The 15668-nt window shown below is 40.8% G+C and overlaps 2 protein-coding genes and 1 long non-coding RNA gene across 3 annotated transcripts in view; 1 reads left to right on the top strand and 2 right to left on the bottom strand.

The window, feature by feature from the left end:
* The window catches only part of sorl1 (sortilin-related receptor, L(DLR class) A repeats containing), a 55601-nt gene extending 51357 nt beyond the window's left edge, over window positions 1-4244 (bottom strand). Inside the window, exon 1 of the mRNA XM_052078787.1 lies at window positions 3889-4244. Coding sequence (XP_051934747.1) covers window positions 3889-4209 — 321 coding nt within the window. The 5' untranslated portion in view covers window positions 4210-4244. The remainder of the gene's footprint in view (window positions 1-3888) is intronic.
* Window positions 3888-4410, top strand: LOC127609290 (uncharacterized). Its single transcript, XR_007964510.1, has 2 exons — window positions 3888-4037; window positions 4233-4410. It is a non-coding gene; the product is annotated as an uncharacterized LOC127609290 (long non-coding RNA).
* Window positions 4411-9118: 4708 nt separating this feature from the next.
* Window positions 9119-15440, bottom strand: bco2b (beta-carotene oxygenase 2b). The gene is made up of 12 exons (XM_052078942.1): window positions 15332-15440; window positions 15046-15244; window positions 14735-14946; window positions 14484-14599; window positions 13187-13289; window positions 12965-13093; window positions 11364-11524; window positions 11111-11278; window positions 10849-10986; window positions 10408-10590; window positions 10138-10248; window positions 9119-9542 (listed from the first exon to the last, which is right to left on the bottom strand). Exons 1-12 carry the CDS (start codon window positions 15366-15368, stop codon window positions 9423-9425), a joined length of 1677 nt encoding a protein of 558 aa, XP_051934902.1. The 5' UTR covers window positions 15369-15440; the 3' UTR covers window positions 9119-9422.
* Window positions 15441-15668: the final 228 nt, after the last annotated feature.

Genomic DNA, 15668 nt, shown 5'->3' with positions numbered 1-15668 from the left:
TTCTGTAGGCTTCTGAGGTCATTGGTCTGCTCCAGTCATGCGTTACATAAATGAAGATTAATGAGCCCATCCCAAAAGTAGCAAGTCAAAACCAAGACATATAACCTTCACTGTGCTTCACAGATGCGTTTTCAAGGCTTGGTGATGAATCGATAAATTTAAGCTTGTTTAATGCAGGGGCGTGCAATTGATTTTGCAAAGGAGACGCATGAGAAACTGGAACGCTCATCGAAGGCCATGTTTTTGCATGTCCTGTGCCTGCGTGGGTTTTCTCCGGGTAGTCTGGTTTCCTCCCACATTCCAAAAACATGCATGGCAGGCTCATTGAACACTCTAATTTGTCCCTGGGTGTGACTCTGAATGTAAATGCTTGTTTGTCTAGGTGTGCCCTGTGATTGGCTGACAACCAGTTCAGGGTGTGCCCCCGCACACTGCCCAAAGACAGCTGGGATAGGCTCCAGCACACCCGCGACCCTAGGGAGGATAAGCATCCATTCGAAAATGGATGGATGGATGTTCACTGTGAGGGCCAGTCAGAGACTGTGAGCATGCCAAATGTGTTTCAAGGGACTTTTTGCAGGGGTGGGGGGGGGGACATCGCTGCTTCCACAGTATAACGCCTGTGACGTGCATTGCTTCCTCTGAACATGGCTGCAAGTAAAGTGAAGCAAGTTTACAAATGCACAGTCAGTTCATGACATGTTTGTGTCTAGTGTAAACAAAAAATTATACTACGTACTTGTATATTTTAAATAAAAACAGTACAACTGGCTTTCAGTTTAGTTTTCTATAATTCATTCCAGTGACTATGCCCGTGTATTAATTAGCCTTTACATAACAATGTAGGTTTTCAACAATCGTAAAGAAAGCAAGTCTATTCAATTAGATGAATCAGATCTCAAATGTCAAAATTCAAAATTAACACTTAAAATAACAAATACCATCGCGGAAAATTTTGATTTTTTTACCTGCATCTATGCAAACTGTATTGACTTTGTGATCACATACAAATATCTCATTTCACAAGAGTATCATATCACTGCAAACCTACCAAGACTCAGCTATCCCTCTCAACTTTCAGCCTAAACAAGTAGAGCACAAATCAGCAATGTAGCCAAAATGCCCATGATCACTCTGGATGTACTTCAGAGATCCACAGCTTAGGTTGGATAATCTGTTCATCGAACAACTATTAGTCAGTCATAGACTGCACAAATACATTTTTCTTTATAGAAGAGTGGCAAAACGAAATCCAATTTTGTAAAGACAACTACAATAAGTCCCATTTGAAGTTTGCAAAGCCACCTGGGAAACACAACAAGCATGGAAGAAGGTGCTATCGTGAGATGAAAATCGAAAATGGAACTTTTTGGACAAATTTAGAGTGTTTTGTTTGGCATAGAGTAACTTGGCACATCACCCTGAAGATACCATGACCCACATTCAGACATGGTGGTGACACCATCATGATCCGGGGCTGCTTTTCATCAGCAGGGACTGGGAACATAGCTAGAGTAGATGGGAAGACGGATGGAGCCAAAAACACGCCACCATTTTGGAAGACAACCTCTTGAGAGTAATATATATATATATATATATATATATATATATATATATATATATATATATATATATATATATATATATATATATATACTGCGATTGGCTGGCAACCGATTCAGGGTGTCCCCCGCCTACTGCCCGGAGACAGCTGGGATAGGCTCCAGCACCCCCCGCGACCCTAGTGAGGATCAAGCGGTTAGGAAGATGAATGAATGAATGAATATATATATATATATATATATATATATATATATATATATATATTAGAGCTGTCAGTTTAGCGCGTTTTTATTGGCATTAATTTTAACGGGATTAAATTTTTTCTCGCGAGATTAACGCGGCTCACGTCACAAGCGGATGTTACTTGTTTGGAACTATTTTGTGTGGAAGGTTACAGTGTTCTGCGTCCATATAAATAGAGCGGGTGGAGCTTCTCTGTGTTTGTCTGACAGTGGTAGCGACCTAGCGAAAATAAAACGTCTCCAGTGTTGTCATTCGAAATGAGGTCTACACAAAAACTGTAGAGAGACTTCCGCACAAGAAGGACCAACACAATCAACATAGCCTGACTGTGTTAGGAGGAGTGAGCCCCCCTCCCCCTTTCAGAATGGTTTGCCCCAGCACCACGGGAGAAGTGCGTGTGCTTTTTTGTACGGCGGGCAGTTTTGAATACAGCGGCACATAATGAACACTGGTGTCCGGTGTCTCGTTATTCTTCAACAAACATACAGAAACAGACTGCTGTGTTCACAGTAAACTTGAGAAAAACGAAGTATGTAACCGTGGTTAATCTACTATAGGCTGAGTACTAGTTTAGCTTAGATGTGCACTTTATAATGTTATATTGCTCTGTTTTGATTTTATAAAAAAAAAGCTGTTAAAGCAGCTGTTGTGCGACAAAATATTGTTTTCACGGTTGTTGATGGACAGTAATATTGTGTGAGAGATTATGTGTGAATAACCGCTCCAATTGAAAAATGTTCATGTAAAATTGAAAATCAAAATTGTTATTTCAGTAAATATTTGCATTTGGCACATAGAAAACTGATTCATGATTCCATGTTGATGAGAGCATTAAAATGGGTGAAAAATACGACAAAAATGTAAAAGGAAATTCAGAAACGATAAAAATGTGTGAGTAATCACGATTAATTTTTTAGTCCATTTGAGTTAATTATGACAGTTGCATTTTTAATTAGATTAAATATTTTAATCGTTTGACAGCTCTAATCTCTCTCTCTCTCTCTCTCTCTCTCTATATATATATATATATACACACACACACATATATACAGCTTCGAGTAGTAGGCAGGGGACACCCTGAACTGGTTGCCAGCCAATCGCAGGGCATTCATAGACGAACAACCATACATGCTCACACTCACACCTTGCGACAATTTATAGTGTTCAATCAGCCTGCCATGCATACAGTCAAATATCGGTTTTCGAACGTCTATGTTTTCGGCCAAATCGGTTTTCGACCACAAATTTAGAGTTTTTTATGCCTCGCATGACGACCGAATTTCGGTTCTCGAACAAACTGAGCACACTTGAGTTGAGTTCCATTGTGAATATGTGGGGGGGTTCACAGGTCACAAGTACTTTCACCCGTACACCGTTATCAATTTAAAAGGGTGCCATGACGCTCAATATATTTATGCTGCCTTGGCGATCTCAAATGAACTACAATTCACCAATATGTGTGAACATTGTGAGATGTTGATGGGACTGAAATACAGGTTGACAGAGGAAGGAAGGAAGGAAGGTTGGTAGGTCGGTAGGGAGGTAGGAAGGACTGTTCAATATTGACACGTTCGTTTCACTTTTCATCACCTGTCTAACATTTTTCTAGACAGTCAGGATATCTCAGTATGCAGTCCTTGTCTATGAGAAGTCCTCCATATTCAAGATCAACGAGCGCATTACTTTGTGAAAGGCATACTGTAAAATAAGCATGAGCATCCTTCAAAAGCCTAGTTAGCTGCTTTTGTCCGAGAGTACCACAGTTGTTGCAAATGTGCTTTAAGAGCTACCTTTTTATTAAAAAAAGTCAGTGACGAGTACAGCAGGTTTACGAGTAGACAGCCATTTGAACACGGGGACGTTACAAAAACACCCAGAACGGAGTGCCCTCGTATGTGATCTGAACTGTGTCGTTTTGCGCCCTTGTCAACTCAGAAAGCATTTCCTCCTTGCAGTCACACCATTTCTTTAATGGTGTGTCTTAGAAAACAACAGCGGGCTTGTGTGATTTTATTATCGCATATTAAGTGTTCGTCGTTAAAGGTGTTCCGGGAAAAGCGCCAGTGGGATGCATCTCAGTACCTGTCCGTACACCTTCGGCATGGAAGATTCACTGGTGCTCCTCCGGTTTCGCTTTGGCGGAAGGGCGCCGTAGTCCGACCCGCCTTCAGCAGCACCAAGAGGGGCCAGTCGTAGAGCTGAATCCTCGCTGCCCCCTCCATCTGCGTCTGGTAAATCCTTATTTGCGTCTACTGTAAAATATCCTCTCTGTTGCGGTGGTATGAAGCGCGCCTCATTGTGAAGATGAAGTGTTGATGAATGTATTCCGACAAGCCATAGGATAATGATGTAAAGCGAACGCCGAACCGGACACAGCATCCTGCCTGCTTGTGGTAACGCCATGTTTGTGTATGTTTGGCTTCCAGGTTAGGTAAACGCCAGCCAAGAGCTCCTTCTACAGGCTGCGATGGGCCCAGTGTTGCATTCAGGAACTGTGGGTAGTTTAGAAAAAAATCCACCTTCTACAGATAGACCTGGTTCATGCCCTGCGCTTTACTCTTTTTGTTTCACTTAATAAAGTGTGCTCCATGATCAATGATCAAACCACTGTCATTTCCATACAATGCGTCTTTGTCATGCACTGCTGTGAACTGGACAAATTCCTTTGGAGTCAAAATCACATTTGATTGTTGTAAAAGGACAGTATTTTTATTTTTAAACAGCAGCCCACTTGTTTTGTTATGTTAACGGCTGGAAACAGAATTGAGCCATCTGCAAATGCCAGCTGTAGTGAACAGGTCCAAGTGAAGAAGACATACATTCTGATGGATGAACAAAAGAACAGATCATATTCTCGTGTCTTGTAACTTGTTTATGGCCCATTGAAGTTTGCTGTTTTTGTGAAACAACGTCAATCACATCATATTCCATTGTGGTGCTGTACAAAGAAAAAATCCCCCTATCCATCCTTCTTTTTTAACACCACTTATCCTGAACAAGGTCACAGGAGCCTATTCCAGCTGACTTCGGGTGAAAGGCAGACCACACCCTACACTGGTGGCCAGTCTGTCACAGGGCACATCGAGAGCCAAACAACCATTGACCATTCACATCCACACTGTCACTGAATGGGAACCAATCCCACGCTATCTACACACAAATTGGGCGACTGCACCACTACACCATCAGAGACTTAATGATAAAATCTTAAAAATTAATTTGTCCAGATGCATTATTTTCCAGCCATTCTTTCAAATTCACATATTTGTTCTTAATTATATACTCAGACAACATAAATCATAAGTCTTGTTGTTGCTCTGGTTTATGTGACAAAATGAAAAAGTCACCTTTGATACCCATCTACACCAATCAAAGTCTTCCTAATTCCATGAACACCTTGCACAACGTGATAAATTAATCATTGTGTGAATTATGTTCTGTAAGCAGAAAATATACCAAAGTACCGGTGTGCTATTTAAACCCCGTACTAATTTTAGATTTTCGAGGTACATTGAAGGCAACATATAAACGAGCGGTTGCTTCTCATAGAACTAAATCTTTTTTTTAAACAACTGAATTATGACTTACAAACTATTAAACTAACTTCACGAAGATGTTACTGTTTTTCAAGACATATTAACAAAGTTCCGACCAAAAAATCCCGCACACGTTTTGTAAGTAGGAAAATGTGTTTAAATTATATTAGCACACAGGTAAGCTAGGTATTTATCCACAAACACGGCCTCTTCATGATTGCTAAACGTGTACCTTAACCGACAGTGACGACTGCGCGTTGTGTGTATGACTAAAGAATGATACCTGGATATCTTGCACAGAATAAAATAAGTGGCGTCGAAGACCTGTATCGTAAACTAACAAGGAGATTGAATCAGGTTTAGTTTTCAGTCTCACAGGTCAGGTTGTGCTAAGCTTATCGATTTAGAATGTAAAATTACGACATGTATTTTTAATTTACAGTAACATGTCACAAAAGGGATTAAAAGACAGTACAGGATCTGAATATACGACATCCGAGGAGGTAAGTTGAGCTGTTTCGTTGGAAGGATAGAATGAAACTTTACTTTGGAATCAGTTTTCCTTCTATTTGAATTAGATGGAACAAACTTGTGGAAATACAGTAAAGTCATCACAAATCACAAAGAAGAAACGCCATTTCCAAAAAGCGACTAAAGTGGCTTCATTTGAAACTACAGCTGCAGGTATGCATTCGTACAAACGATAGGCTACCATAATTGCCCGACATTTTACCAGACCGAACTCACAGAAATGAGTTTCACCGTTTCTGAAATACAGTGATATAAGGCCCTGCAATAATTATTTTGGTCAAGTTGATTCTGAAAATGTTGAATTAGAATAGAATTTCAACGTGTGACATGTGTTATTCGGTAACTGGCCATACTACAACAATCAATTGTAGGATAAGCGATACAAAACATTTGTTGTCATCTGGGTAACCAGTAAAATGACAAACCATTGCAACCAAAACATGATTCTTGTCAGCTTGCCGACACATTCACTTCATTATTCTATTGTAATTTGTTGATCAACTTGTTGCAGGTGCAGGTCAAGATATCAGCATGCTTTTTTCAAAGTTTGCCGATATGTTAAGGTATGTCACTTAAACGACTGTCATTTCAAGTTTTATTCCTGCCCCTGTCCAATTTTCTGACTATCATACACATAAGGTAAACACAATTTAATGATTTAATCTCACCAGTGAGGAATGGAGTCAACGAAATACTCAACCACTATTTCAGGCTTCTGAAAGGCTCAACAGCCTTTTAAGCATTTTCATGTGGGCAAATGTTTATTTATTGCATGTGGATGCAGTGGTGTTGTGTTCCTGTTGCTTTTGTTCTTTGCCCAAGAGGCTGTTGCTCTGGGTCAGTGTTTCCTAACCTTGATTGAGCCTTGTCACATACAGTGAAACTCCTCTACAACGAAACCTACATGGCCAAAAATACCCTCTAGTGTGAAAAAGTCTTCATGCATTAACACATTCCCACTCTCTTGCCCCCCCATACAACGGAAAAAAAATCCTGTTGCGTCATACGGAATCTTTTTCTCTGCTCTTGCCTCGCGAAGAGATTCACTACAACGAAGTCTAATCCAACAGCAACCTCTACTGCTTCATTCGGAAACGGCAACAGCAACCACCACACTGGTTTACACACCTCAGAGTTTCCTGAACGCAACATACTCATAGCAGCTCTGCCATTGGCTTACTGAGCGTCATCCTGGCCTCCGATTGGCCAAAAGGGGGTAGCTGCTCAGAATAAATTGCTTGTGGCTCAAGGACAGTCAAATAAACGAACGTTTCCTGGAATGCTTTACTTGTTATCATGCTAAAAACCTTAGGCTAACTGGAGCGCTAATTAGAGAGAAGGCGAGTTCCATCGCACTAACTATGGCCATCGAGGACTACGAAGCATCCCGTGGCTGGCTTTAAAAGTTCATTTCATGACATCAGCTGAGCAACGCTGTCTTGGGTGGCGATCGAGGGGAGGTCTAGTTAGAGACAGTGAGATGGTGGAAAGAAAAGCCACCGGGTCCAGGAAGTAACAAAGGAAGTATTTGTTACTGTTAGATTCAGACGCAGCATGAACGTTGCATTGCTAAAATGGCTACCAAAAGGACCTTTGGATGTCAAGCAGCTAAGACAAGAAGCGCTCTGACGCTGGAACAGAGTGTAAAAGTGATCAAAATGAAAGACGGAGGAAGCAAAATAAAATACATTATCCAAGAAATTGATGTAAGTGAATGCTGATCGTAAATTTCGCAATTTCTTTCCCTTTTTCTTCTTTCTACAATGACTATATGAAGTGTCAAATATGTGTGTGCTCATACTTATGCACTATAGGAATAAAAATAAAGAGTACACATTCGTTTGTGTGTGTGTGTGTGTGTTTACATCTGAGATCAAATTGCTAGAGTGAAAAACCTATTGTGAAAAAAATTCTTGCTGCAAACATGGTTTCGTTGTAGAGAAGTTTCACTGTATTTTACTCTAGCAAAATTTCAAAGTACACCCAACAAACAAACGTGCTCATGGATACAGGTGGCAACACTAGCCCTGTGTATTTACCTTCTGCCATCTAGTGGAAGAACATTAAATTGTCCTGCTTGTTACTCTCTGGCATAGAAATACATCATTCATGTTAATAACTAATAATTTTCAGACGACTTAAGTGAAACTGCACAATTTCCTGCAGCATTCCTTATGATCTTTCATGGCACATTAATAGTGGTTGGGAACATTGCAGTAGATCTTGACACTCCTCCGTCAGTGTTCTTCGACAGTACTTAATCTGTTCCTATTGAATAGTAAGTCGTTTCACCGCTTACAACAGAAGTGGAAAACAGGTGGCAGTTCCAGCAGAGAGTGTAAAATCGAGCAATATCAACATTAGTGCTTTCTCCCTGGTTCTTGCCGAAATACCCAGTTTTTTCTCAAAGAAACCCATCATTTTCATAGATAACCACTCATATAATTTAATTTCATCAAAGTAACCATAAAAAAAGAAATTTTGCATTTACCTAGTAATACTACATTCTCGTAAATTCTTTATCTGCATTTTTTTTAATTCAGTGAGAAAGCAGCGGTGGATATCACTCAAAGGAAGGAGCTGGAGAGCCTTTTGCAAGAAGCTCAAAACCTTGAATCCTTCCTAAAAGAGAAAAAGAATCATCTGAAGCAGACATTAGTTCACATTTCTGATCAATTGTAAAATTCACTTTGCCTTATGAACTGTATACATGAGACGTTCCATTTTATAGAGAACTAAGATTTTCTGTTCTCTTTAAAGTGTGCATTGTCTCTGAATTCCCGTTATATCACATGGCAGTAACATTACCATAATCTGGCATTTATGTGACTGTTATTGCTTAGGTTAATATATCTTTACTTTTTTATTTGTTTACTGCATTGGTTGTTTCTTTTCAGAATTCGCCTGTTTTTTTCACATTCTCAAATAATTGTAAACTACTATAAATGTGTGTGTGTGTGCGTGCACGCGTGTGTGTGTGTCCTTTCACTGCCATTTGCAATAATAATACCATGTCTGTAATATTCATTCTGTTATTAGCCTAACCCTTTGATGAGAACTCAGTTTCATTTCAATGTCAAATGTTAAAACTACAATCAGTTGCCAATGTCTATTCCAAAGAAAGAACCACACGGTGGAGCCAAACTCTTTGTTGCAAATTGTGAACAAGACTTTATCTTGAAGTTGCAGTTTATGAACCTGCCTTGCTCAAACCCAGAACAAATACAGTAGCCTACACTTTGACAATACATTGATTTGTTTATTTTTGAAAGAAGAAAAAAGTATATCGTAAAGGATTACAAACAAGAGTTTATCTAGAATCACAATTGACAATAAAACCTCCTTGATGAAGAGGAAGCAACATATCCTCTTCCGGTTTTCAGGTGTCCTAGTAGATGCTGAACTAATCACCACCCGGTCGCAAGACACATACAGACAAACAACCATAAATATGATAATACTTGAAATAAAATATGGCCCTATTTGAGATGCGGAGTCATATACGTATCGACTCTAGTGCAGTATGAACTATGATAAACCATCAAATGGCTAAACGGCTGTGGCAATGAATGTTCCATGGAAGCCATACGGGATATTAACTGGCACCTCTGCCCTGCCCAGCTCCTCGAAGGTCTTAGCATCCAAAGCCAAGAGGAATGTGCTCTTGTCCTGAAAAAAAATTAGAGGGATAATAATTATCAGTTTTGAATTGGAAGACTTCCAAAAGGCAAATGTGATGGCATGTTTTTTTAAGTGATATTATTTATATCAAACATTAAATTTAATTGTTTCATTTTTGGGGTAGTAAGTGTACATTGTTTCTTGCATCATACTGATGATGTAGTGTGCAGATAAACTAATTGTGCACTTGAAGACTCCGAAATGACAAAAAGCCAAATCGAATAATTACTCCATCGATCGTTTCATGCCATTCACTGTATACGTTCTGTGAAGTTTTGTTGAAGGTGTTCAGTCTGAAACAATGCAAAGAGGACATCTTTGTCAAATATGTCGTTCGGGATTCATACTTTTTTTTTTTTTTTTTTACAAGGACTCGTCAAAATGGATTGATCGTGTTTAACAGGTTTTGGACATTTTGACCTGACAATGTTGTTACTTTTCAAGTGCAACTTAGGTTAGTTTGGTGATCTAGATTATGAGATTTCTTTGGGAACTGATGATTTGTTTGTTTGTCCCCCCCTCCCTTCCCCCACCCCCCCAAACACACACACACGCACACAAAGTTTTACTAAACTGGAGCAACCTTATTTGGAGTGATGACCACGGACAAAATAACACCATCATCCTCCTCTGTGGCATCTGGGGAAGGTACGAAGACAGGCTCTGAGGGATATAGGCCAGGTTGTTCCCAGACCTTGGCGGAAAAAGTAGAGGAAAGTTATGAAACCTTAAAACCAGCAGGAAGTGAACCAGTGATTGTTACCGTTGATTGTTTGTGTGAACTCAAATTGCAATTTTCGTTTTGCCACAACACTGTTGCTAAAAACCAAAAGAAAAGCTACGGTTCGCCCACCTTCATGTGTTTTCCTCGAATGTCCATCTTGATCAGTGTGTCGCCGACAAGGTGTCTGAAGCCGCAGCCATAGAAGTAGCGGTAGGGCTGTGTGTTGTATTTGCCGTAGTTGATCTGAGGAAACTCGAGACCGCCGTACTCATGAAGGTCTTCACCATGGAGATCCTCATGGGTACAGAATATCTGCACAAATGTTCAAGTGATTTGATTAATGAAACTGAGGAAATCATCTGAAATTTTGTGCTGTTTTTCTATTGTGTGTGTGGTGTTGCTTTATTTTATTTATTTATTTTTTATTCTTGTGAGACGATTGTAAGGCCTGCGATTAGCTGGCGACCAGTTCAGGGCGTAGCCCACCCACTGACAGCCGCAACTGACTGCCTGCCGCGAGCCCAGTGAGCATAAACAGTTCAGAGAATGGAAATGCTGAAAGAAGTCTACCTTTTTCTTGGCAATCCTGAACGAAGTGGCTGAGCTGTTAGGCAAGCCGTTCAAGTTCTGGTCGTACGGTGTTTTCTCATCAACATTGAGTGGAAGAACAAAGCGACGTGGGAAGATTCTACATTGTGTGTTATACACCTGTGGAAAAAAAATATGCTGTACTTTTAGTCCTCATCCAGAAAAATAATTGTCCTGAAACCATCTGTTGGACAGATGTTATTTACTGTGGTGACGTGTCGTGCTGCTGGTTCAACTTGCTTACCTCATCGAGATCTTCCCCTGACTTGCGAAGGTTCTGGATATTGTAGTTTGAAATTATCCTGCCATCATCTGATGCGCACATATCTATGATTAAATGACCATCTTCCTCAAAGGCGTTGATTTGGTGGAAGGTTGTCAGTGGCTGAGCAAGATACTGGAAGGAGCTCACCTATAATTAAAAAAGAATTTTGTAAAAAAAAGTGCTTGAGGCACAGTCGGCAGATTGAAAAGACTTTGATTCATTTTGACCTTACCTTCCCGTTTTTTTTCGGAACAAGATGGAAGATTGTTTTGAGTTTGGGGTCCCAGAAGAAGCTGTCGCTAATGCTCTTTCCTGTCAACTTGCTTGTTACGATTTTCAACAGGTCCATTTTGAGGGGCTGCTCAATGAATACCACGTAGTTCTCAGACATTGCTGCAGTGGGTAGGACAAAGAACGCTTCATTTGCCATGATGTCGATAACTTGTTGGCAACATAGATTTTCTCTTGAGAGGCTAACAATCACCCTTACATCACTTTAATGGGAAATATTACTACAGTGAAACTCCTTGACAACGGAACCTACATGGGTGAAAATACCCCCTATTGTGAAAAAAATCTTCATGCATTAACACCATTCCCACTTTCCTGCCCCTATACAATGAAAAAAAACCCCTGTTGCATTATACAAACTCTTACAATAATCTCTGCTCTTGCCTCACGATGAGCTTCACTACAAAGAAGTCTAATCCAACAGCAACCTCTACTGCTTTGTTTGGAAACGGCAACAGCAACCACCACACTGGTTTACACATGCACAGTGGTCTAGGAAGTATTTGTTAGTGTTAGTTTCAGACAGGCGGCCCGGTAGTCCAGTGGTTAGCACGTCGGCTTCACAGTGCAGAAGTACCGGGTTCGATTCCAGCTCCGGCCTCCCTGTGTGGAGTTTGCATGTTCTCCCCGGGCCTGCGTGGGTTTTCTCTGGGTGCTCCGGTTTCCTCCCACGTTCCAAAAACATGTGTGGCAGGCTAATTGAACACTCTAAATTGTCCCTAGGAGTGAGTGTGTGCGTGGATGGTTGTTCGTCTCTGTGTGCCCTGCGATTGGCTGGCAACCGATTAAGGGTGTCCCCCGCCTACTGCCCGGAGACAGCTGGGATAGGCTCCAGCACCCCCCGCGACCCTAGTGAGGATTGAGCGGTTCGGAAGATGAATGAATGAATAGTTTCAGACACAGCAAGAACGTTGCATTGCTAAAATGGCTACCAAAAGGAGTTTTGGATGTCAAGCAGCTAAGACAAAAAGAGCTCTGACGCTGGAAGAGAGGGTAAAAGTGATCAAAATGAAAGACGGAGGGAGCAAAATAAAATATATTATCCAAGAAATTGGTGTAAGTGAAGGTGAATGCTGATCGTACACAATTTCTCTCCCTTTTTTTTCTTTCTACGCTGACTACATGAAGTGTCAAATAAGTGTATGCTCATACTTATGCACTATTGGAATGAAAATAAAGAGTACACATGTTTGTGTGTGTGTGTGCACATACGTTTGTGTGTGTGTGTTTACATCTGAGATCAAATTTGCTACAGTGTAAACCCCCCTCTTGTGAAAAATTTCTTGTTGCAAACATGATTTCGTTGCAGAGGAGTTTCACTGTAAAGTTTTTGTAGATGTAGACGCTAGCTTTCGGGAATACTGTATAACGCCTATGGGGAAGAAAATTAGATTTTTTTTGGTTTCATGAAAAAGCTCAACTCTTCAAATATTAGGAACAAAAAAAGGGTTTGATGTCAAATATTTTAAAAAAAATGTGTTGCGGGGTCGTTTTGAAGTACCGGTACATTTCGGCACAGGAGTTTGCAGGTCTGTTGCTTACCAAAACTGTGGAAGTAGGAGGGTTTGGCAGAGTCCGTTGAGGGAATAGAGCAAAGCACCTTGGCTCCCTCCAGGGTTTCTTCAGTGCTGTATTTCATTTGAGGCACTTGGATAATGTTGTAATATGACCCTGAGAGTACATACACATAGAGTTTGTCACGTATTTTACCAGACAAGTCGAGAAGCAAAGCGATTTTTATCTTGACGTACTGAAGTACTCTACCTTTATGGGAGAATGAATTCCCCATGTTGTATGTTGTTCCATCAACATCGACGTGAGGGTGAGCGGTGGCGCTGTTAACAGCAATAAAATCCCTCCAGTTCACCTAGTCAATATGGATTCAATCGAGACAAGGTGTTCACTTAAAAAAAACTTTTTTTAAAAAAGGAGTCTAGAGTGGAAACCCCCTTCTCTTAGACCTGCTATCATTAGAGGATCATTTTAGATGTTAACCCTTTTGGTGAGAATATCAGACAAACCCAACAAACGAGGCAATTTCACTTCAGGTTGTTCTTTTTCGGGAGCGCATCACATCCTGACAGATGCACAAAGTTCGTTTAGATTTTTTTTTTCCAATCTCAATGAAAGATTTTTTTCTTAGCATGTTTACGGGTGGCGGCCCAGTGGGGGACTGGTTAATGCTTTGGCCTCACTGTGCAGAGAGAGGGACAGGGTTTGATTCCGGCTCCGGCCTTCCAGATTGAAATTTGCATGTTCTCCCGTGCCTGCATGGGTTTTCTCCAGGTATTCCAGTTTCCTCCCACATTCCAAAGACATGTGTGGCAGGTTAATGGAACACTCTAAATTGTCCCTGGGTGTGAGTGTGAATGTGGGTGGTTGTTCGTCTCTGTGTGCTCTGCGAGTGGCTGGAAACCAATTCAGAGTGTGCCCCCTCCTGCTGCCCGAAGACGGCTGGGATAGGCTCCAGCACACCCTGAAACTCTTGTGAGGACAAGCGGATCAGAAAATGGACGAATGTTTATGGGCTTTTCCAGCCATATGGTAAAGCCAATGAAATAAGCTTAATGTGCTTAATATGCACAGTTGAGTCATAGCAGAAATATTTGTTTCCTTACATCCATTCATTGTGGAGTCAAGGATGAGGAGAGAGAAGCGTCGGCGCGGAGAACGGATGCGTATCTGGAACTGTGAGTCGCCGCTTGGAATTGAAACAGATTTAGATGGGACAGGAGAATTGAACCAATCTCACTTTTCATCAACTGATGCAATCAAATTTAGCTTGTAGCAGACATATGCACATTTTGAGCATGACATTGCTGATCCACTGGTGAAAGGACACTTTGATTCTCTCCGCTTTCATCTAGAACTGCTTCAAACAAGAAACCGTATGAGGGGAAAAGTGGTTAAGATTGCAGGACTGTCCAGGTTTTTATGTTTTGTGTTGTGTTTATTATTTTAATTTACGTTAACTGATTTGTGAAGTGCTTTGTTAAAGGTGCAGCTGTTGTGAAAGTGCAATATAAATCAGGATGTATTGTAAAATGAAACTGATCAGTACCTTTTTGGTTGCCTCCAGCGTCTCAGGGTCAATCTTGTGCATCATGTTTGATTCTGTGCTGACATAGTAATCGCCTTTGTAGGTCACAACGCTCACATTGGCATTATCTGTGTGCTCTAGAGCAGATACAAGAAGCCTCCAAATTACAACACAGAAAAAAAGATCAGTTGAATTCATAATTGTTGGTTTGCGTGATTAAAATACTGTGTAATGGAATCGGCTTCTTTTCTGTGGTTCGACACTGTACTTACTTGGTAATTCAAATCTTGAGAGGAAGCGTTGGAAAAAGTTTTTACAAGGGTCTGGCACACTGACTGTTCCAAATTCTGAAACAACAATCCGGTTCTTTTCATTGTTGGCCTGGTAACTGTCACTGGAAAGGAAGCGGCTCCTGTAAGTCACCTGCCCCTTGGAAATTTTAAACTGATGTAACAAAGCCATGCCATCAAACCAGTGGTTGAACCTGAGGAAGAAAACAAAAAACACTGACTGGAAGCCTCGGATGGAGGTGCTGCCTTTATTACCTGCATAGTATTTCTTTCTCTCAAGGCATTGTACTTACTTCTGGTTTCCGATTTCAAACTTCCCCGGGCCATTCCTCAGGAAACTGCCGTTGATCCATTCTGGGAATTTGCCCGTGATGTTTGTTTGGATGGGATGTGGAGTCTCGCCGACAGTGCACACAATCTTTTCGATGCAAGGCAGATCATGCATATCTGTGAAATGATTAGTGTTCTTCTTGGACCTGTTTTTTTTCAGTGCTGGAGGAAAACATTAAAAGCACATAAAGATACAATTAATATCTTATCAATTTGTCCATGTGTTCCCGGTAATAAAAAAATCTTTACCTGTCTGGTTGTTCTGCTGTTGTTGAGTGGCATTCATGGCTGTACTTTTAGATCTGGTCACGGTGTGAAGAAACTGCACACTCCTGCAGTGGTGCACTTTCTGCAAGACTGGTGTTCAGTTTTATACAGTGCAGTCCCCGGTATTATGACGTACTCCAATACAGATGGTGACAGTGATTATATAAGGCACGAGGAGCCAACTTCAGAGCCAATTAAAGCAAATGTACTTTTAGTATCCAAAATTGATTGTTTCCACAGGCAAGTGGCAGAATAACTGTGGATATATTCAGCCCGCTGTACATACTGCCTTATTTTGTTGTGCCATGGTTCTTGCTCA

The sequence above is a fragment of the Hippocampus zosterae genome, chromosome 10, assembly GCF_025434085.1.
Source record: "Hippocampus zosterae strain Florida chromosome 10, ASM2543408v3, whole genome shotgun sequence".
NCBI classification, from domain to species: Eukaryota; Metazoa; Chordata; class Actinopteri; order Syngnathiformes; family Syngnathidae; genus Hippocampus; species Hippocampus zosterae.
This window is presented reverse-complemented; position numbering and strand designations above follow the sequence as displayed.